This window comes from Thamnophis elegans, chromosome 1, assembly GCF_009769535.1.
Source record: "Thamnophis elegans isolate rThaEle1 chromosome 1, rThaEle1.pri, whole genome shotgun sequence".
Classification (NCBI taxonomy): domain Eukaryota; kingdom Metazoa; phylum Chordata; class Lepidosauria; order Squamata; family Colubridae; genus Thamnophis; species Thamnophis elegans.
The window spans coordinates 152,834,141-152,850,355 of NC_045541.1; the positions used below are offsets into that span (position 1 = coordinate 152,834,141).

At 39.4% G+C, this 16,215-nt stretch overlaps 1 protein-coding gene across 1 annotated transcript in view; it reads right to left on the bottom strand.

Moving 5' to 3' along the window:
• Window positions 1-2,593: 2,593 nt before the first annotated feature.
• Window positions 2,594-16,215, bottom strand: part of SYNE2 (spectrin repeat containing nuclear envelope protein 2) — a 258,629-nt gene continuing 245,007 nt past the window's right edge. The window contains exons 106-115 of the mRNA XM_032235484.1: window positions 15,513-15,581; window positions 14,386-14,522; window positions 14,010-14,130; window positions 12,378-12,595; window positions 9,405-9,605; window positions 7,738-7,866; window positions 6,511-6,702; window positions 6,329-6,418; window positions 5,520-5,566; window positions 2,594-4,652 (exon numbers count right to left, since the gene is read on the bottom strand). Coding sequence (XP_032091375.1) covers window positions 4,427-4,652; window positions 5,520-5,566; window positions 6,329-6,418; window positions 6,511-6,702; window positions 7,738-7,866; window positions 9,405-9,605; window positions 12,378-12,595; window positions 14,010-14,130; window positions 14,386-14,522; window positions 15,513-15,581 — 1,430 coding nt within the window. The 3' untranslated portion in view covers window positions 2,594-4,426. The remainder of the gene's footprint in view (window positions 4,653-5,519; window positions 5,567-6,328; window positions 6,419-6,510; window positions 6,703-7,737; window positions 7,867-9,404; window positions 9,606-12,377; window positions 12,596-14,009; window positions 14,131-14,385; window positions 14,523-15,512; window positions 15,582-16,215) is intronic.

Below are 16,215 nucleotides of genomic sequence, written 5' to 3' on the forward strand. Positions count from 1 at the left end.
TTGCTAAAACATTGGCTAATCATGTTGGGCTTCTGAGTAGCACAAAAGAAAAATGAAAAAAAAAATGGGGGTGGGGGGAGAAAGGTGGTGAACTATCTTGATTTAGGGAATCCTCATTAGAACCAAGGAGGAAGAACCACCATTAGAATAATCTAGACTCTGCTGTAGAAAAATAAGATAAATAAGTTTTAACCATGAACATAGATTACTAATTATGTCTTGGCACCAGCAGCATTGGGATAAATGAAGGAAGGATTGTCACTGTCATTCACTTGAAGTTCAGATGCTCTGAAATGCATCTGAAACAGGCACTTTTCTTCTATGGTCCCTCCCTCATCAAATTGTAGTTTATACATTTTTCAAGATTTGTTAGACCCTCTAAAACAACTCACATACATTAATTGTGCATTAGCTGGGGGTGGGGAGAGAGATCTGGGTTAGTATTTAGCCATCTGCTGGACTTTGCTCCTTAATTGAACATCTAATTTTCTCTTTTAATATTATCACTCTAATCTTTCTCTCTCACACACAAACACAGATTGAACATGTTTATAAACAATCTTGGCATTGCTGCATAAATACTGTACGGATAATATAGTTTTCTTGTATTTCCTGCACAAAGGTGAAAGAATAAATGAAGCAAATGGTTTCTGCAACTGAGCTGAATTTTGCACTATTTTGCTAGTTTGTTTGCAGTTTTTTTTAAACCAACCAGGTTAATACCATTTCACATGCTAATGAAAAACGTGACTGGGCAAACATCCATCTGAGGAAGCATAAGTCCAATGAGGAAGTCAAGGCACTGGCAATAAAAGGGGAAAATTCCTATTTATTTTCTTTCTTAAGAGTGTCTAGTGTGGTGGTTAAAGCACCAGGCTAGAAATCAGGAGACCGTCAGCTTTAGTTCCACCTTAGGCACAAAATCAACTGCCTGAACTTGGGGTTATCACCCTCTCTCTCAGCCCTAGCAAGAAGGCAATGGCAAAATCAAATGACACTTGCAAAAAAAACTGCAGAAGCCCATCCAGGCAGTCAGCAGGAGTAAACACTGACTCTCTACCCCACCCACCCCCATCTATCGGTTTATCCATTATTTTATTGTAGTTATAGGCTGTCACATCTATGGATGGTACATATGAAGATGGAGAAGAACTGGCTTTTTCCTCTGTAGAAAAAACAAACAAACCACAGACTGAATCTTACAGGACTTTGTGAAGAGAGCTATCTTTCCTTAACTCATCCTTGCAGGAGCTGGGAGTTGGCTGGAGGTGGGGGGGGGAACAAAAGTCAAGATGGCAGATGTGACCATATATTCCAAGTCCTAGGTCATTGGCAAGTAAAAAACAGGCTTTGATCATGTAGTTGCACCCACCTTGTTGTCGTTTTAGAACTAGCTTATAGACACACCTGATATCACATTTATAAGACGAGAAGATTCTGATTAACTCTGATTTCTCAGCCAACTACGTAGTCATTTGTCACACCAACTTAACAAGCTTATTGTTCAGAATGCAGGCATTTTATCAAATGTCAAACTGAAATCTACAGCTACCCCACAATTTATTAAGTAAGTTATCCGATCAAATAATAAGATAAGATTGCTCTGGCAAAATATGTTCTTGAAAAATCTCTGCTGACATCCGGTAATTGCCATATTATTTTCAAGGTAGTTACAGATTGATCTCTTTATGACCTGCTCCAGGATCATGTGGATTAGCAACTGACTTTTATAAATTAATACTTTTTGTTGTTGTGCATCATCTTATATTGTGTCGATATGAGTGGGAGAAAAATAGCCACGTAGACAGGAAAGAGACAATTCATCTAACTGTGCCTTGAATTATCATATTTGTTACTTCTTTGGAAGGGAAGTATAAAAAGAATAATATCTTTTAATGGGATAGTGCTTAACCAAACATTAATTTTCGGTAGGGCTGCTTACTATAATCTAAATAGGGTAGGGAACTATGGCCCCTTTGCAGTCTGTGAACTTCAACTCCATGCTGGCTCAGGAATTTGGGGAGTTGAAGTTACAGATTGTAAAAGGGTCATAGTTCCCCACCCCTGATCTAAGGCAAACTACAATAGAGCGACAGTCTTAGTCTACTTTTTTGGCTATTACCTTTTAGGCTTTTTCCCCCCCAAAATTGTGGCAAATTTTTAAATTTATTTTGTTAAAGATATGAAAACTTCCATGAGGGGCTTCCTGATGCGAAAATCTTAAGCCCTGTAACTACCAATCAGCCTTGGTAATGCTCAGAAACGTTGACCGTCATGGCCAAGTATCATCTGGTGGGCTAAAGACTCATCACCTGTGCAAGCTTTTTTTTTATATCTGAGATCGGTTATCTGTTTTGTGTAGAAGAAAGAAGTACATATAAGACCATAAATATGTCACGTTGCCTTGTCTCTGGATTCCATTGTTATGGCAATGTAAGGTCAGCACTTAATTACAGTAAGACAATACGAGGTCGTGTGTTCTAGTAGTGAGATAGGAACAGTTGACATCTAATTTAGGAACCGACAGACCAAGCATTTGCTATAATCTGTCTCTGAAAACTTAATTTTATAAAGTACTGAGACAAAGGCTGAATTACTACAAACATTAGCAGAATTTTAATAAGGAAAACATGATTGGATTGTACACGGAAGCAGTGTAATTTGGATTTAAATAAAATCATTTTTTTTACCATCAGTTGAATTCCATTTCATTTTAAATGTGATTACTCTCATTGATGAGGCAGCACCCGCTTGAAAGTTAGGAAGGCATCTAATCCAGCATTCTATTTTCAAAAAAGACTGAGCTGAGATTTGCAGAAAGCCCTGAAGCAGTGACAAGAAAACAATGGCCCTCTCTTGATACCTCCTCAATTCAAAAATCCCTTTGGTAGTCATTGATACATTTGACAAGAAGCGATGTTGCGTGTCAGTTAAAGCTAATAGGAGTTGTCTATGTATGGAAGGCACATTGTAGGTCTCCATAAGACAAGCCTCTCCTTTATCCATTTAGTTCCCTCTCCTCCTCTCCCATTCAAGATCCAGTATGGATTTTATTTTTATTTATGTTAATTCCCTGTAATTTCCCAATTGGAGACATTAGAGAAGGAGAGTTGTGTTAATCTATGGTAGTCAAAAAATCAGAAGCTTGGTCACACCTTTTCGGCTAACATAAATAGGCTCCCATAAGCTTATTTTGTAAGTCAGAAAAAGTGCTACTAGACTCCCATTAATTTGGATCGGCAATTTCCTGCAATTCATTATCAGAATTGTCCAGGAATGTCATATGCTAATTCTTAGAACCAAGAGAGAAAGAAGATAAAGGCCCCATATTCTCTGTGCACATATAGAGTATACTGCTGTCTTGGCCATAGGGATGATTTTGCCCTTCCATAAATCATTTCTGACTTACTGTACGTTATTCAAAGAAAATTGAACATAAATGGATTTGATTAAAAAGCCGCATCTCTACAAAATTTATTTGTTTGTATGTGAGATAATCAACACTATTTTTTTCTTTTTAAAAAAATCTAAAAAAACAATAAAGGCTACCTACATATAGCATTTTCATTTCTTTTTATAAAAAATGTACAAAAGGAGACATCAGACAAAGTAGACAAATCTAAGTACTATAAAAATCTGTCTTGGAAACATACATATTCATGAACTTGAATAGGTAAGATTCCTAAAATTCTAAAGTATAACAAATATTTTAAAAATCGAAGTTATCTTTCCACTAAAATAGCAAAATACAGAAAGAGATCTCCCTGCATGCAAAGTACCACCTGAAAAAGGAGTTCTCATTTCTTTTAACATTAAAAATGATGGGTTCACTCCACCAGGAAGTTCTCTGCAAGACTCACCAAAACAAAGGGGAAAAACAGAATAGTGCAGCCATGCTGTTGTGCAACTCTAGCTCCTACCTGTTACTATTGGGCTTATGCAGTAGATCTTTCTAGGGGATTATGCATTTATCTTTGATTTGAGGAATTATTTTAATGCTAACAAGACACAGTCTTGTAAATTCTGTGTTCACCGATTCTTTCTGGCATGAAGATCACTGATTGATCTCACACTGTGCAAAAAGTAGAAAGCACATTGCTTATAGTTTGAAAATATATAGAAATAGCTTTCCTGTACAAAGCTCTAAGTAACAGCTCTTACCCACCCAATCCAAGTCCTGAAATTGCTAACTGATTTTTTTATCTTGGTGATGAGAAGCAATAGCATGTTCTTAGAAGATGAGCTGAAGCCTCTTGGTTTGGTTCCCGTTGAGTGCAATAGAGATCTCCACATAATATTGTCAGTGTTACTCATCAGTGCTTGTTAAGCCCTGGTTGAAGTTACCAAGAAACTGAAATTCTGGATAAACTCTAGCAGCATAAAAAGAAGACTCCATAGAAGATATTAATTAAAAAATTGAATGTCTTTAAGTTGGTGGAGGTCCATTAATATATCGTAGCATCGGGTAGAAAGAACGAGCAAAATTATTGGTTTGAGTGCAGCTGTAGTCTTCTTCTGAGACAGGGATCAAGGTAGCCAAAAACAACAAGAGGAGGAGGAACAATTGTAAAGGTAATGCTGCTCGTAGGACACGACAGAAGAAAGCATACTTCTTGGGTGCAAATGAATTGGTCTCTTTGTTCTCTTCCATCCTGCAAACAGAGGACAACCTATAAACAGGGCAAGCCACTTGTATATAAACAGAGAGCAGACCTCTCTCCCTTCTAGCACTGATGATGTTACCTAGTTGGTAATCAAGTTCAGCGACCACCAAAGAATCCACAATTTACAAACTCTCTTGTACCAAGAAAGGTTATGATTCCAACTAGCCCTATATTGCCTTTTTTGACTGCCAACACCTCTTCAAGCCTTGGCATAGCAAATGTTATGGTCAAAAACAATTTTTGGATTGAATTATTGTAAAAAAAATATTGTTAAGAATTGCTTCAGCATGAATTTTTTTGTGGCTTGAACTATTAATGCTTATAATTCTACACCAAATTCCCATGGTTTTTAATATGAAGTGTCATAAATATTTCACAAGTCATACATTGTGAAAACTATGAATTTTTAAACACTAGCAATCATACAGCTAGTGTTTAACAATTGAATTCAACATGACATTGTGGTCATGCAAATATCCTTCTTTGGACCATGGAGAGGAAGAGAAGACTGACTCTTTCACTCCCTTCCATATTTCTGACACCATTTATGCCACTGAAGGAGAATCCAATGAATTCAATTCAAACTCAAATGAATTTCTTTTTTAAGGGAAATACAAATATTCATTCATCCATTGGGGACTTTGGGGGGTTTTCGGGGGAGGGGGGGAGGGAGTCTGGCACAAAGGATTACATCACTTCTCCTTCCTTCTACATGACCCTAAGTTGTTCAGCATCTCCTACAGCTAAGGAAATTTGCATTCAAATAATCAATGTTTCTTACTGGACTCTAAATCTATTGGAAGATTGATACTAATTTTTAGTTCACAGAAGAAACTGTTTACTGAAAAGCATTACCTAACATTGCTGCTGGTGTTTCTCTGCAGGATCTTCTTTTCATCAACCTGTAGGTATTTAAAATGTGATTACTACTGCTGGCCTTAAAAAATTAAAACCCCAGAGCAATAGCACGTACAAAAGGCACACACATTTAAATTGCGTATAAATACAGTCAGCCCATCAGTATTTTGGCTATGCAATGCATCCCCTCTGCCATGGCCTCTATATTGCCAGTTATCATGGGGTCCCAAGAATATACTAATATAAAAACAGTATCCCTTAATATGTACACAAACAATGGCATTTACTTGACTGGGTGGGCAAAACCATGAGAGTCAGTACCCGAAAGCATATGCAGATAGTCCTCGAGTTACAGCCACAATTGATCCAACATTTCCAATGCTAAGCAAGACATTTGTTTAGTGAATTTTGCCACATTTTTCTTTACTTTTCTTGCCACAGTTGTTGGCAAGAATCATTGCAGTTGTTAAGTTAGTAACTCGCTTGTTAAGTGAAATCTGGTTTCCCCATTGATTTTGCTTGTCAAATCGCAAAAGGTGATCACATGACCCTGGGATACTGCAACTGTCATAAGTACATGCCAGTTGCAAAGCATCTGAATTTTGATCACATGACCATGGGGATGCTGCAGCGGCCATGTGAAAAACCATCACAAGTCACTTTTTTCAATGCTGCTATAACTTTGATCTGTCACTAAATGAATGTTTGTAAGTCAAGGACTACCTATCAAGACTGAATGATGACAGAGAAAAAGAAACAAATTAAGGAGGAAATGTCTTTCACAAAATAACCACCAAACAACTTGCCTTATTTTTAGAAACAGGAGATTTCTCTGATAATTGATGATAGGTTCCAGAATCCAGTTCTTCCCCATTCACCTGAAATGCACTTACGTCCTAGAGGAATGACAAGAAGAAAGCCTTACCTCTGTTATTTCTCCAAAGTTAGAGTTGTAGTAATCAGATTTGGAACATGCAGTCCAACCTACCTGACTTCCTTGTGAGACCTTTAAGTCACATGAAACTCCTTCAAGAAGCTGTTTAAGCTTCTTCCCAATAACATGGACCTTCTCATTAGCCTCAATATATTTTTCTCTGTCAGATTTGACAAGCAAAAATGCAGCAATTTCTTGCAGAGTATTTACTTGAAGCTGCCGTTCCAGAAGCTCTTTTTCCAGTTGCTTAAAATATATAAGAGGAAACATTAACAACCACAGGAAGCCGCCGCCTAGAGAATCATCCACTATTTCATCCACTCACTTCACTCTGGCTGATTGTAGTATTCCCAAGAGAGTCTTGGATTACAGATGCAGCTGAACATCTGGACTTTATACATGCAAACAATATAACAATACTTTCCAATGAACCCTGCTTCATGTGAATTAAACATATATTAGGACAACAAACAAAACTCCAATGCCAAAAAGCCAAAACTAGATGCTTGGCATTCCAACATCCTATCAAATATATGTGAGTCAACCATGCTTGGACCCCTTCATTTGAAATAAGGGTGCCCTGGAACAGCAAATGCCCTGGTGCCACTGTCAGTGAAAATGGCAGCTCAGGAGGGCTATGTGTCCCATTTTTGGACATGACAACCTCCTGCATCTCTCTGCCAGTAAAGACGCCCTCCATTTTCACTGGCAGAGAACTATCGAAACAAACTAAAAACAAAAGGAGAAATGTTTCCCCTTTTGCATTTGAGCATGCAAGAAGGGTCAAGAAAGGAAAAAGGGAAAGAAAAAGAAAAGAAGGGAAGAGAGCAAAGAAGGAAAATTAAGGAAAGAGGGGAAGGAAGAAGAAAGGAGAATGAAGAGGGAAGAAAAAGAAGAAAAGGAATGAAGGAATGAATGAAAGGAAGGAAGGAAGGAGATTATAATGAGAGTAAGGGAGGGTCTGAGGGAAGTTCTGCTTTAGCACCTGGCCACCACAAGTGCCCCTGACATGAGTGATGCAGAGCTGGTCATGCCCACCTTGACCACATATACACTGCCCACCCGAGGTCAAACACAACCCTGATGTGGCCCTCAATGAAATCCACCCCCCTGATCTAGAGTCTGCTTCCCACTGTACATTTTCAAATCTGATTTGGTGATTTGATAAAATTCATGGGAAAGATTAATGAGCTCTGTAGTAGGGAATAGAGCAAGCCCCATTGTTCAAAGGGCAGCCCAGTGCATAATGCTGAATATAATAGAGATGCACTCCAAATTTACCATTAAATCCTTTCGACTTTCCTGTATTCTATGAGGATCAGCATTTGGCTCCTTAACTTGTGCTTGGTGCCTCCGTGTCTCCGCAGCAGCCAGCCACAGCAACAGTTTCTGATTCTGTTCATGAAAATCCTGCAGAAACAAGTGCCCGTTTTTTTCAGAAAATAATCATATAAAAACAGACAGTAACCTCAAGATGGAACTTTATGGCAGCTGATTCATTAAAACTACAAGTAGCCCGCAACTTACAATCGGGACTGGAATTTTCATCATTAAACAATGCAATTGTAAAATCCAACTGTACTGCTTAGCAAGGGCAAATTCCCGCAGTTCCAGGGGTGGGTTCCTGACAGTTCTAACCTCTTCTATAGAAGAGGTTCCACAAATCTACAGTGCCATTGAGAACCGATTCCAGCTCCCTCCCCCCACCCGTCCACACATCATCAAGATGAAGAGCGAGAGGAGGAATTCTGGGAATTGAAGTCTTAAAGCTGTCAAGTTTGAACACCCCTGGGGTTCTTTTTCTAAAGGGTTAGGGGTGCAAGGGTCTTGTAACCTGACAGCTTTAAGACTTGCACACTTCAATGCCAGAGTTCCTGAGCCAACAAGACTGGAGGAGGAATTCTGGGAGTTGAAGTCCACAAGTCTTAAAGCTGTCACGTTTGAACACCCCTGGGGTTTTTCCCCTAAAGGGTTAGAGGTGCAAGGGTCTTGTAACTTGACAGCTTTAAGACTTGCGTGCTTCAAATGCCAGAGTTTCTGAGCCAACATTTTGGTTGCTAAGCAAGAGCATTGTTAAGTGAGTTTCACCACATTTTCCAAGTTGGCCACGCCCACCCAGTCACATGACTGCCAAGCCACTCCCACTCAGTCACATGGCTGGCAAGCCACTCCCACCCAGTCACATGGCTGGCAAGCCACTCCCACAAAGCAGGCCACACCTACAGAAGAGGTTCTAAAAATGTTTGAAACCCATCACTGTGCAGTTCCAATTGCCATCGTTAACCAAATCCCATTTTATTAGATGAGGCAACTTCCTGCCAACCTCCCACAGCCAAAGTCACGAGGGCAGGAAATTCTTAGGTAAGTAGCTAGAGCTGGATGGGGGGTAGGTGGGGTGGACAAAGCGAGGAGGTGTGCAGCGAAAGTGCAGTGTGGGTTGGGGAGGGTGTGAAAGACGCATGGTGTGGGTTGAGGAAAGTACATGCAGCGCAAAGGAATGTAATGTGGATTGGGAAGCAGGTGATGTGAGGGAATGCATGGAAGGCACAGTTTGGATGCACAAAACAGGGCTGTGGGATAGAGTACAAAGATGGGAGAGGATTAGCCCAGTGATTTGTGATTTTCCCTTCTGGTTTCCACATTGACTTTCTGGGGAAGCTGGCAGGGAAGGTTGCAAATGGTGCTAATGTGACTGCAGGGCACTGCAACAGACTTTCAGTGTGAATGGGTTGCTAAGTGCCTAGATTGCGATCATGTGACTATGGGGGGGAATGGTTTGCTGGGATGGCCAGAACGCCAAGGACTGGCTGTAACCACTATTTGTTCATCATAATTTTAAATGTCACTGAGCAAACATAGAGGCTGCCTGTACATAGGCATTTGCTAACCTAGTAATTTCAACTTGTTAATAATAAGGTACAAACACAATGTGTTATTGTAATATTTACCTGGCAATGAATCAGAGCTTTTTGTAAATCCTTCTTCCAGTTTTCCAGTGAAATATTTGCCTTCTCCCATCGTAAATTTACCCTTCGAAGTCTGTTCTGAAGTTCCTTGCATCCAGTGCTATCTGTTTGCTTGAAATCTTTGCTGGTCAGATTAACAGACAGTACAAGGGCCTTGTAGTTATTATAGGCTTTAAACATATCCTGATAAGAGAAAAAACAAACAAAATTGAGTTCTTTGTAAAAAAAAAAAAAAGTAAGCAACAACTGTGATTTTAAGCAGCAGCACCAAAATAAGGTTGGGAAAAAATCATTCTATTTATTAGATGTACGTATATACCTTTATTGCAGGAGATCAGTGTAATGTTCACAGGACTACCTCCTCCACCACTTTCTCCACCATAGCAATCCTGTGATGGAGACTGGGCTGAGAGGTGATTGGCCCAGACACCTAGTGACTTTCCAACGACTAAGATTAGACTCTGATTGACCCAGACCACCATCTTAGCTAAACCACTGTAGAAAGTTAGCACCCAACCCTCTCCTAGAAGAATGAAATGTTTTAGGAAATATTAAAAAGGTAGAATATTATATTTCCCTAAAGGAGGAATGGAGAAACATTCTCTTGGAGACAGAAAGCAACCCCCACCTTTCTTAATAGCCCTCAGCAGATGTCAGCACTTAAGAGATAAAGAGCTTATTAAGAACTAGATAGCTCTATTCATAAGCAAATACCCTCACTCAAGATCCAACACAGGGGCAAATCCATAATAGGAATGGCCCAACGCCCTTTCGAAATACAAGCTTCCTCATTGCATCATCTCTCAGCAGAACAAACTTCAACCAAACTTAGCTGAGACAAACACCTAGGATTTGTACCTTGCTTATAGGGCCAGTTATGACCCCTACATAACCCCTACATGGCCCCATGGGAGTCTGACAACAGGCCAACAAAATACATGTTCTAGCACAGGAACAGGAAGCTCAACTGCAAAGCCCAAGAGAAGAGAAGGCATAAAAACCCCTCAACTCTCAACTCCATGTGGTCAGCTGCCCAGAACCAGTGCTTGGTGGTTCTGTTCATCATTAAACCCACTTTCCAATCAGCCTCCAGTCTCCATTTTTTCTCCAGTGACTTTCTCCCAGCTTGGAACTAAGTTAGATGGATATTTCTTCCCTCACCCCACTGTCTATCAGTGTGTTCTGCAAATAGATTATTAGTATTCTACAGGGTATTCTACAAATTGGAAAGGAAAGCTGACAAACTACACTCAAACTAGTGAAGCTGATTTTATTTTTGTTAGTACAGGACATCGTGATTATGATAAGGTCCTGTATTTAGTCAAAAGCACAAGTGCTTTCCAGGGGTGGGTTCCTGCCAGTTCTAACCTCTTCTATAGAAGAGGTTCCACAAATCTACAGTGCCATTTAGAACCGGTTCCAGCTCCCTCCCCCCGCCCATCCGCACATCATCAAGATGAAGAGCGAGAGGAGGAATTCAGGAGTTGAAGTCCACAAGTCTTAAAGCTGTCAAGTCTGAACACTCCTGGGGTTTTTTTCTAAAGGGTTAGGGGTGCAAGGGTCTTGTAACTTGATAGCTTTAAGACTTGCATGCTTCAAATGCCAGAGTTTCTGAGCCAACATTTTGGTTGCTAAGCAAGAGTGTTGTTAAGTGAGTTTCACCACATTTTACAAGTTTGCCACTCCTACCTGGTCACATGGCCAGCAAGCCACTCCCACCTGGTCACATGGCCAGCAAGCCACTCCCACAAAGCAGGCCACACCTACAGAAGAGGTTCTAAAAATTTTTGAAACCCACCACTGGTGCTTTCCAAACACAACATATGAAAATTGGATCCACTCATTTCACTGGAATCTATTGCTATACTATGAGAGCTTTTGAATGACTGAACTTCAGGATGTCCTTTTCGTATCAAATGGTTTTCCAGTGGATTTCTGACCCAAAAGAATTCTACCATCTTCAGCATGGTATAGAATGGAGAAAATGCAAGAGCCAGAGACAAAGACTGCACAAAGGATGTGAAAGAGACAATTTGCCACTTGCATTGTTTGCATGCACACACACAGACAGCGCTTTCATGGGGCTGCAGGTAGTCCTTAACTTACAACCATTCATTTAGTGAGCGTTTGAAGTTACAATGACATTGAAAAAAAGTGACTTATGACCGTTTTTCACACGACCATTGCAGTATCCCCATGGTCACATGATCAACATTTAGGTGCTTTGCAACTGGCATGTACTATGGCAGTTGCAGTGTCCCGGGGTCATATGATCACCTTTTGCCATCTTCTGACAAGCAAGAGGGAGAAACATGCTCTGGGAGACAGAAAGCAACCCCCACCTTTCTTAATAGCCCTCAGCAGATGTCAGCACTTAAGAGATAAAGAGCTTATTAAGAACTAGAATCGAATTTTAAATGTTATTGTTAATCTTAATTGGGTTTGTTTTTTGGATACTCTATCTAATTTTTTTTTAACTTTTGTAATATGTGTTTTTTTAATGTTGTACGCTGCCCTGAGTCCTTGGGAGAAGGGCGGCATATAAATCCAACAAACAAACAAACAAACAAGATCAACAGGGAAGCCAAATGCCATTTAACAAGTGTGTTGCCAACTTAACAACTGCAGTGATTCACTTAACAACTGTGGCAAGAAAAGGAGAAAAAAAAAAGGGCCAAAATTCACTTAACTGTCTTGCTTAGCAATGGAAATTTTGGATTCAACTGTGGTCGTAAGTCGAAGACTACCTATCTTGGGGCTCAACTGTGGTCGTATGTCAAGGATTACCTATACTAGGCAAACCGAAAGAAGTACCAAGCAACATCCGAATATCCACTCTTGGGAAAAAAGATTGCAAGGCTAGGAGGCAATCTGTCTGTATCAGCGATACACAGCATGTGCTGATCACAGAGATTATTTTTCTTTTTCAGCTTTTTTTATTATTATTATTATCACCTTCAGTTTCTTGACTCTCTGCTCTATGGCCTGAATACTGTTGACTGGTTGTGGTTCTTCCTCCTGCAACTCCTCCATTTCCTCTTCCATTTTATCCAGCCAAATATCAATGTTGGTAAGGTCAGCGTTCAGCTGTTGCCACTGCTGCCAAGTTTGCTTCATTCTCAGCTTGTGGCTTAGGTCTTGAACTTGAAGGAGTTCCCATCTCTCAATAGTCCCTGCCGTTTAATACAAGATTACTCAGTTAAAAAAAAACAACTTTGGATCAGATCAAGTTAATTCCAGGATAGCATTTTAAGGGCTGTGCCTTTACTAGTACTACAGTAAATACATCTTCTATAGAGGGTTCTTTGTAATTGTATTATTTTCACAACTCATTTGCGGTGCACAGTGCGGTAAATTGAGAGGAGGTGATGGCAGAATTGTTAAATGGTAGAGAAGGTCATACCCCTTCAGAACATGAGTGTGATGTATCTTATTTTTGACTTTTCTCATGAATTAAATTTTCTTACAAAGAGAAAAGAGGGACGCGGTGGTTCAGTGGCTAAGATGCTGAGCTTGTCAATCAGAAAGGCCGGCAGTGTGGCAGTTCGAATCCCCAACGCTACGTAATGGAGTGAGCTCCCGTTACTTGTCCCAGCTTCTGTCAACCTAGCAGTTCGAAAGCATGTAAAAATGCAAGTAGAAAAATAGGGATTGCTTTGGTGGGAAGGTAAGAGCGTTCTGTGCCCCTTCGACATTTAGTCATGCTGGCCACATGACCACGGAGACGTCTTTGGACAGCACTGGCTCTTCGGCTTTGAAACGGAATGAGCACCGCACCCTAGAGTCAGGAACAACTAACACATGTGTGCAAGGGGAACCTTTACCTTTTTTACAAAGAGAAAACTTGCAAAACTGCTTTTTATAGCTTAACTTCCAAAAAGTGTATTTAGAGGAAGGATTATTCTAAATTAGAAATTTATTATATCACCTCTGGATTCTGTCAGCCTAATTCTTCTATGTCTCAACATTATGCCAGAACTAAAGGCAGAGACACTTTTGGGACCATAACAATGAGTTTATTTTATGTGCTCCTTCCCAACTACTTACTCAAGGCACTATCTTACCAAATCCGCAGGAGAAGGAATAAGAACATATAAATAGACCTTCCTCCTTTGTAAAGCTTAGATTATGAAATGTTTGTTACTTGGGAAATCCATTTATCGTAGACCTTCTGTAACGATGTCTTAGCATGTTGAACATCTCAAAGTTTTGGGAGATCTTTTGGTCTGATCATTGCTTGATTTTTCCCCCTGTCGAATTCCCTTGCTTTTCTAATCTTAATTTCAGCTCACTCATTTCTTTGATCATCTTTCTGTTGTATATTAGATATTCTGATTAGTGTATTTTAAATTAATGTTGTAATAGCATCTACTCATATTACTGTTGCCTCTTTTCCTTTCCTCTCTTTGTTGAGATTTAAAGATCTTAAATTTATATATTTTTTTAATTTATTCCCCATTTTTCAGTTACAAGAAATTTAATTTCGATGATGCTATTACATGGAGAAAAATCAAATCCTAAATAATTGTTACCTTCACAGGTAAACAAATATATTTTAAAAATTAACAGGAACCATGACTAACATACCTGGCTGTTTCTCTATGGCTGAAACACTAATGAAGTCCTGGCTATCTTGAGAATCTTTAGTAGGCAAGGTCCTGGAAATGTCTTTTATGTCATCCATACTCCTAGTGTTCAATGGTTTCACCTGAAATACACAGAATAGAAAATAAATAAGCCTTCTGGCAATATATCATCTTCTCACATTTATAGCACAGATGCACAGCCATCTCTTCTTTATTGAGAAATTTATAAATGGAATATAATGTGATATCCCACTCTCCAAATTTTCTTGTCTTGAAAAAGCTCCACTATCTTATACGTGTGTAACATTTAGGTAGCCTGTCTGTTACCAGCTAATTTAACCCTGTTTTTTCATGCTCCATAGGCATCTTGGACTTACATTGCCTGGTTTGTAGGATGTGCTGGAATCTTCGTTGCTTGATAAGACACTTCTAACCATCTCTTCCTGGTTGTATGAATGCTTTCGGCAAACTGGGTGCTCTGAGGGATGCCATAAGTGAGTTTCAAAAGATTTCCCTGTTGTGCGACATGGTAAAAGAAAGCCACAGAAAATTAGATGTAAGGGTGAAGGGGCAAAAAACAACAACAATTAAAAGCATTTACAGAGAAAGAGGGATGGCATGACAAAAAAAAAAGGATAATATTGCCATTTGTTTTGCAAAGCATGCTTGTTTGCAAACATGTTTCAGCAGTGTTTCATGGGCAGTGAAATGAGAGCCATGCAGTTATGAGGATATTTTTTTTTCCTGAAAATGCCCAAAGAAAATATGAGTTCTTACCACCATCAAAAAAGAAGAGATTGGGAAAGGTTGAAAAGCACTTCTGGGCTTGATGTATAGCCCCAGCAGTAAGCAGAATGAGGTAGCTTATTTCAGGAGGCAGCTTTGGGGATTGCATTATAGGTCAGCTAATGGTAATTATTTAGTGTATTATATTTTTTTTACCATTAGACTTTTAGAGAAATGCCACTCAATTTTTCCGTCTGAAAATTTCAATACACATTCAGCTTCTTGGGCTGAGAATATGATTGGTCAACGAAGATTTTAGCATTTGTATCGGGTTCCATTCAAGAAGGTCTGAACCTTAGTTTTTCTAAAGAGTAATGAGTGCTCATTCATTTTGGGCTACAAATATAAAGAAGGATCCAGATTGTCCTGTCAGACCCTAAACTGAATGGCAAAGGGAGCTTTAAAGCAAAGCTACGTTCTCCCGGTCAAAACTGTCGATGCATGCCACGTTGTGAGGAACAAGCAAGGAAGGCCTTGATGCTTTTGTATTGGTATGGAGAACTAAAAATGCATTATCTTAACTTAGGTAGAGACATGTGGGGATGGTGTAGCGTCAAATAAACAAAACAAAAAAAGAGAACCCACCATGAGCCAATTGGTGCATGGTGTTGATACAAGCTAGGGAATCAGAAACCTGTACATGAGGAAGGTGTGAAGAGCACAGCGTGCGGCACAGGGAAACTGTCATGTTGAGACACATGCAGTAGCAGGTGCCTACCAGAAGCTGCTTTCAAAGCTTTTGTGGTCATTTTAAGATATGCCTCAGGATGTTCAGTGATTTCTACATCTGAAAAAAGAATAACGTCACCATTTGCTTTGCAAAAGAGTCTGTTCACTCTTCCTTTCCCACCATACAAGAATGTAGCATTACAGCAGCCCCAGATGGATCCTATTAAATAACTGTTAATTTAGCATTCTTTTTCCAAATAAAACTAGTGGTCAAAATGCCCTGAAGTATAAAGGCAACAACTATTTAGTTACATGGCCTTATAAAAATACCCACTGTTCATCTCTTTTTGCTATTTTTTTAAAAAAACTGTTAATTTTCCTAATAGTTCTAAGAAGAAAAGGCAAAAGAAGAAAAGGCCACTATGTATATAGATAAAAGCGATAAATAAATGGGCAAAGGCCCTCAATGGTTTCTTCTTTATTAGGTTTATGGTTTCTGTTTCCTGCAATGTTTACTGACATCAGAAAGACCACAAATACAAGGCTTTCAAACAATGATTGCAGCCAAGCTCTGATCAGGGAAAGCCACATTCATATTTTAAAAATGCCTTCTGAAATATTTTTTAAAAGCATATGCGGCAACTGCAAATACATTAAGGGAGAAGGATCACTTTCTCCTTAAGTAGTACATATATACAGTGTATCCTACCCAAATCACAGTATTTTCCACTTGATTTTGTACCTGGGAAGTC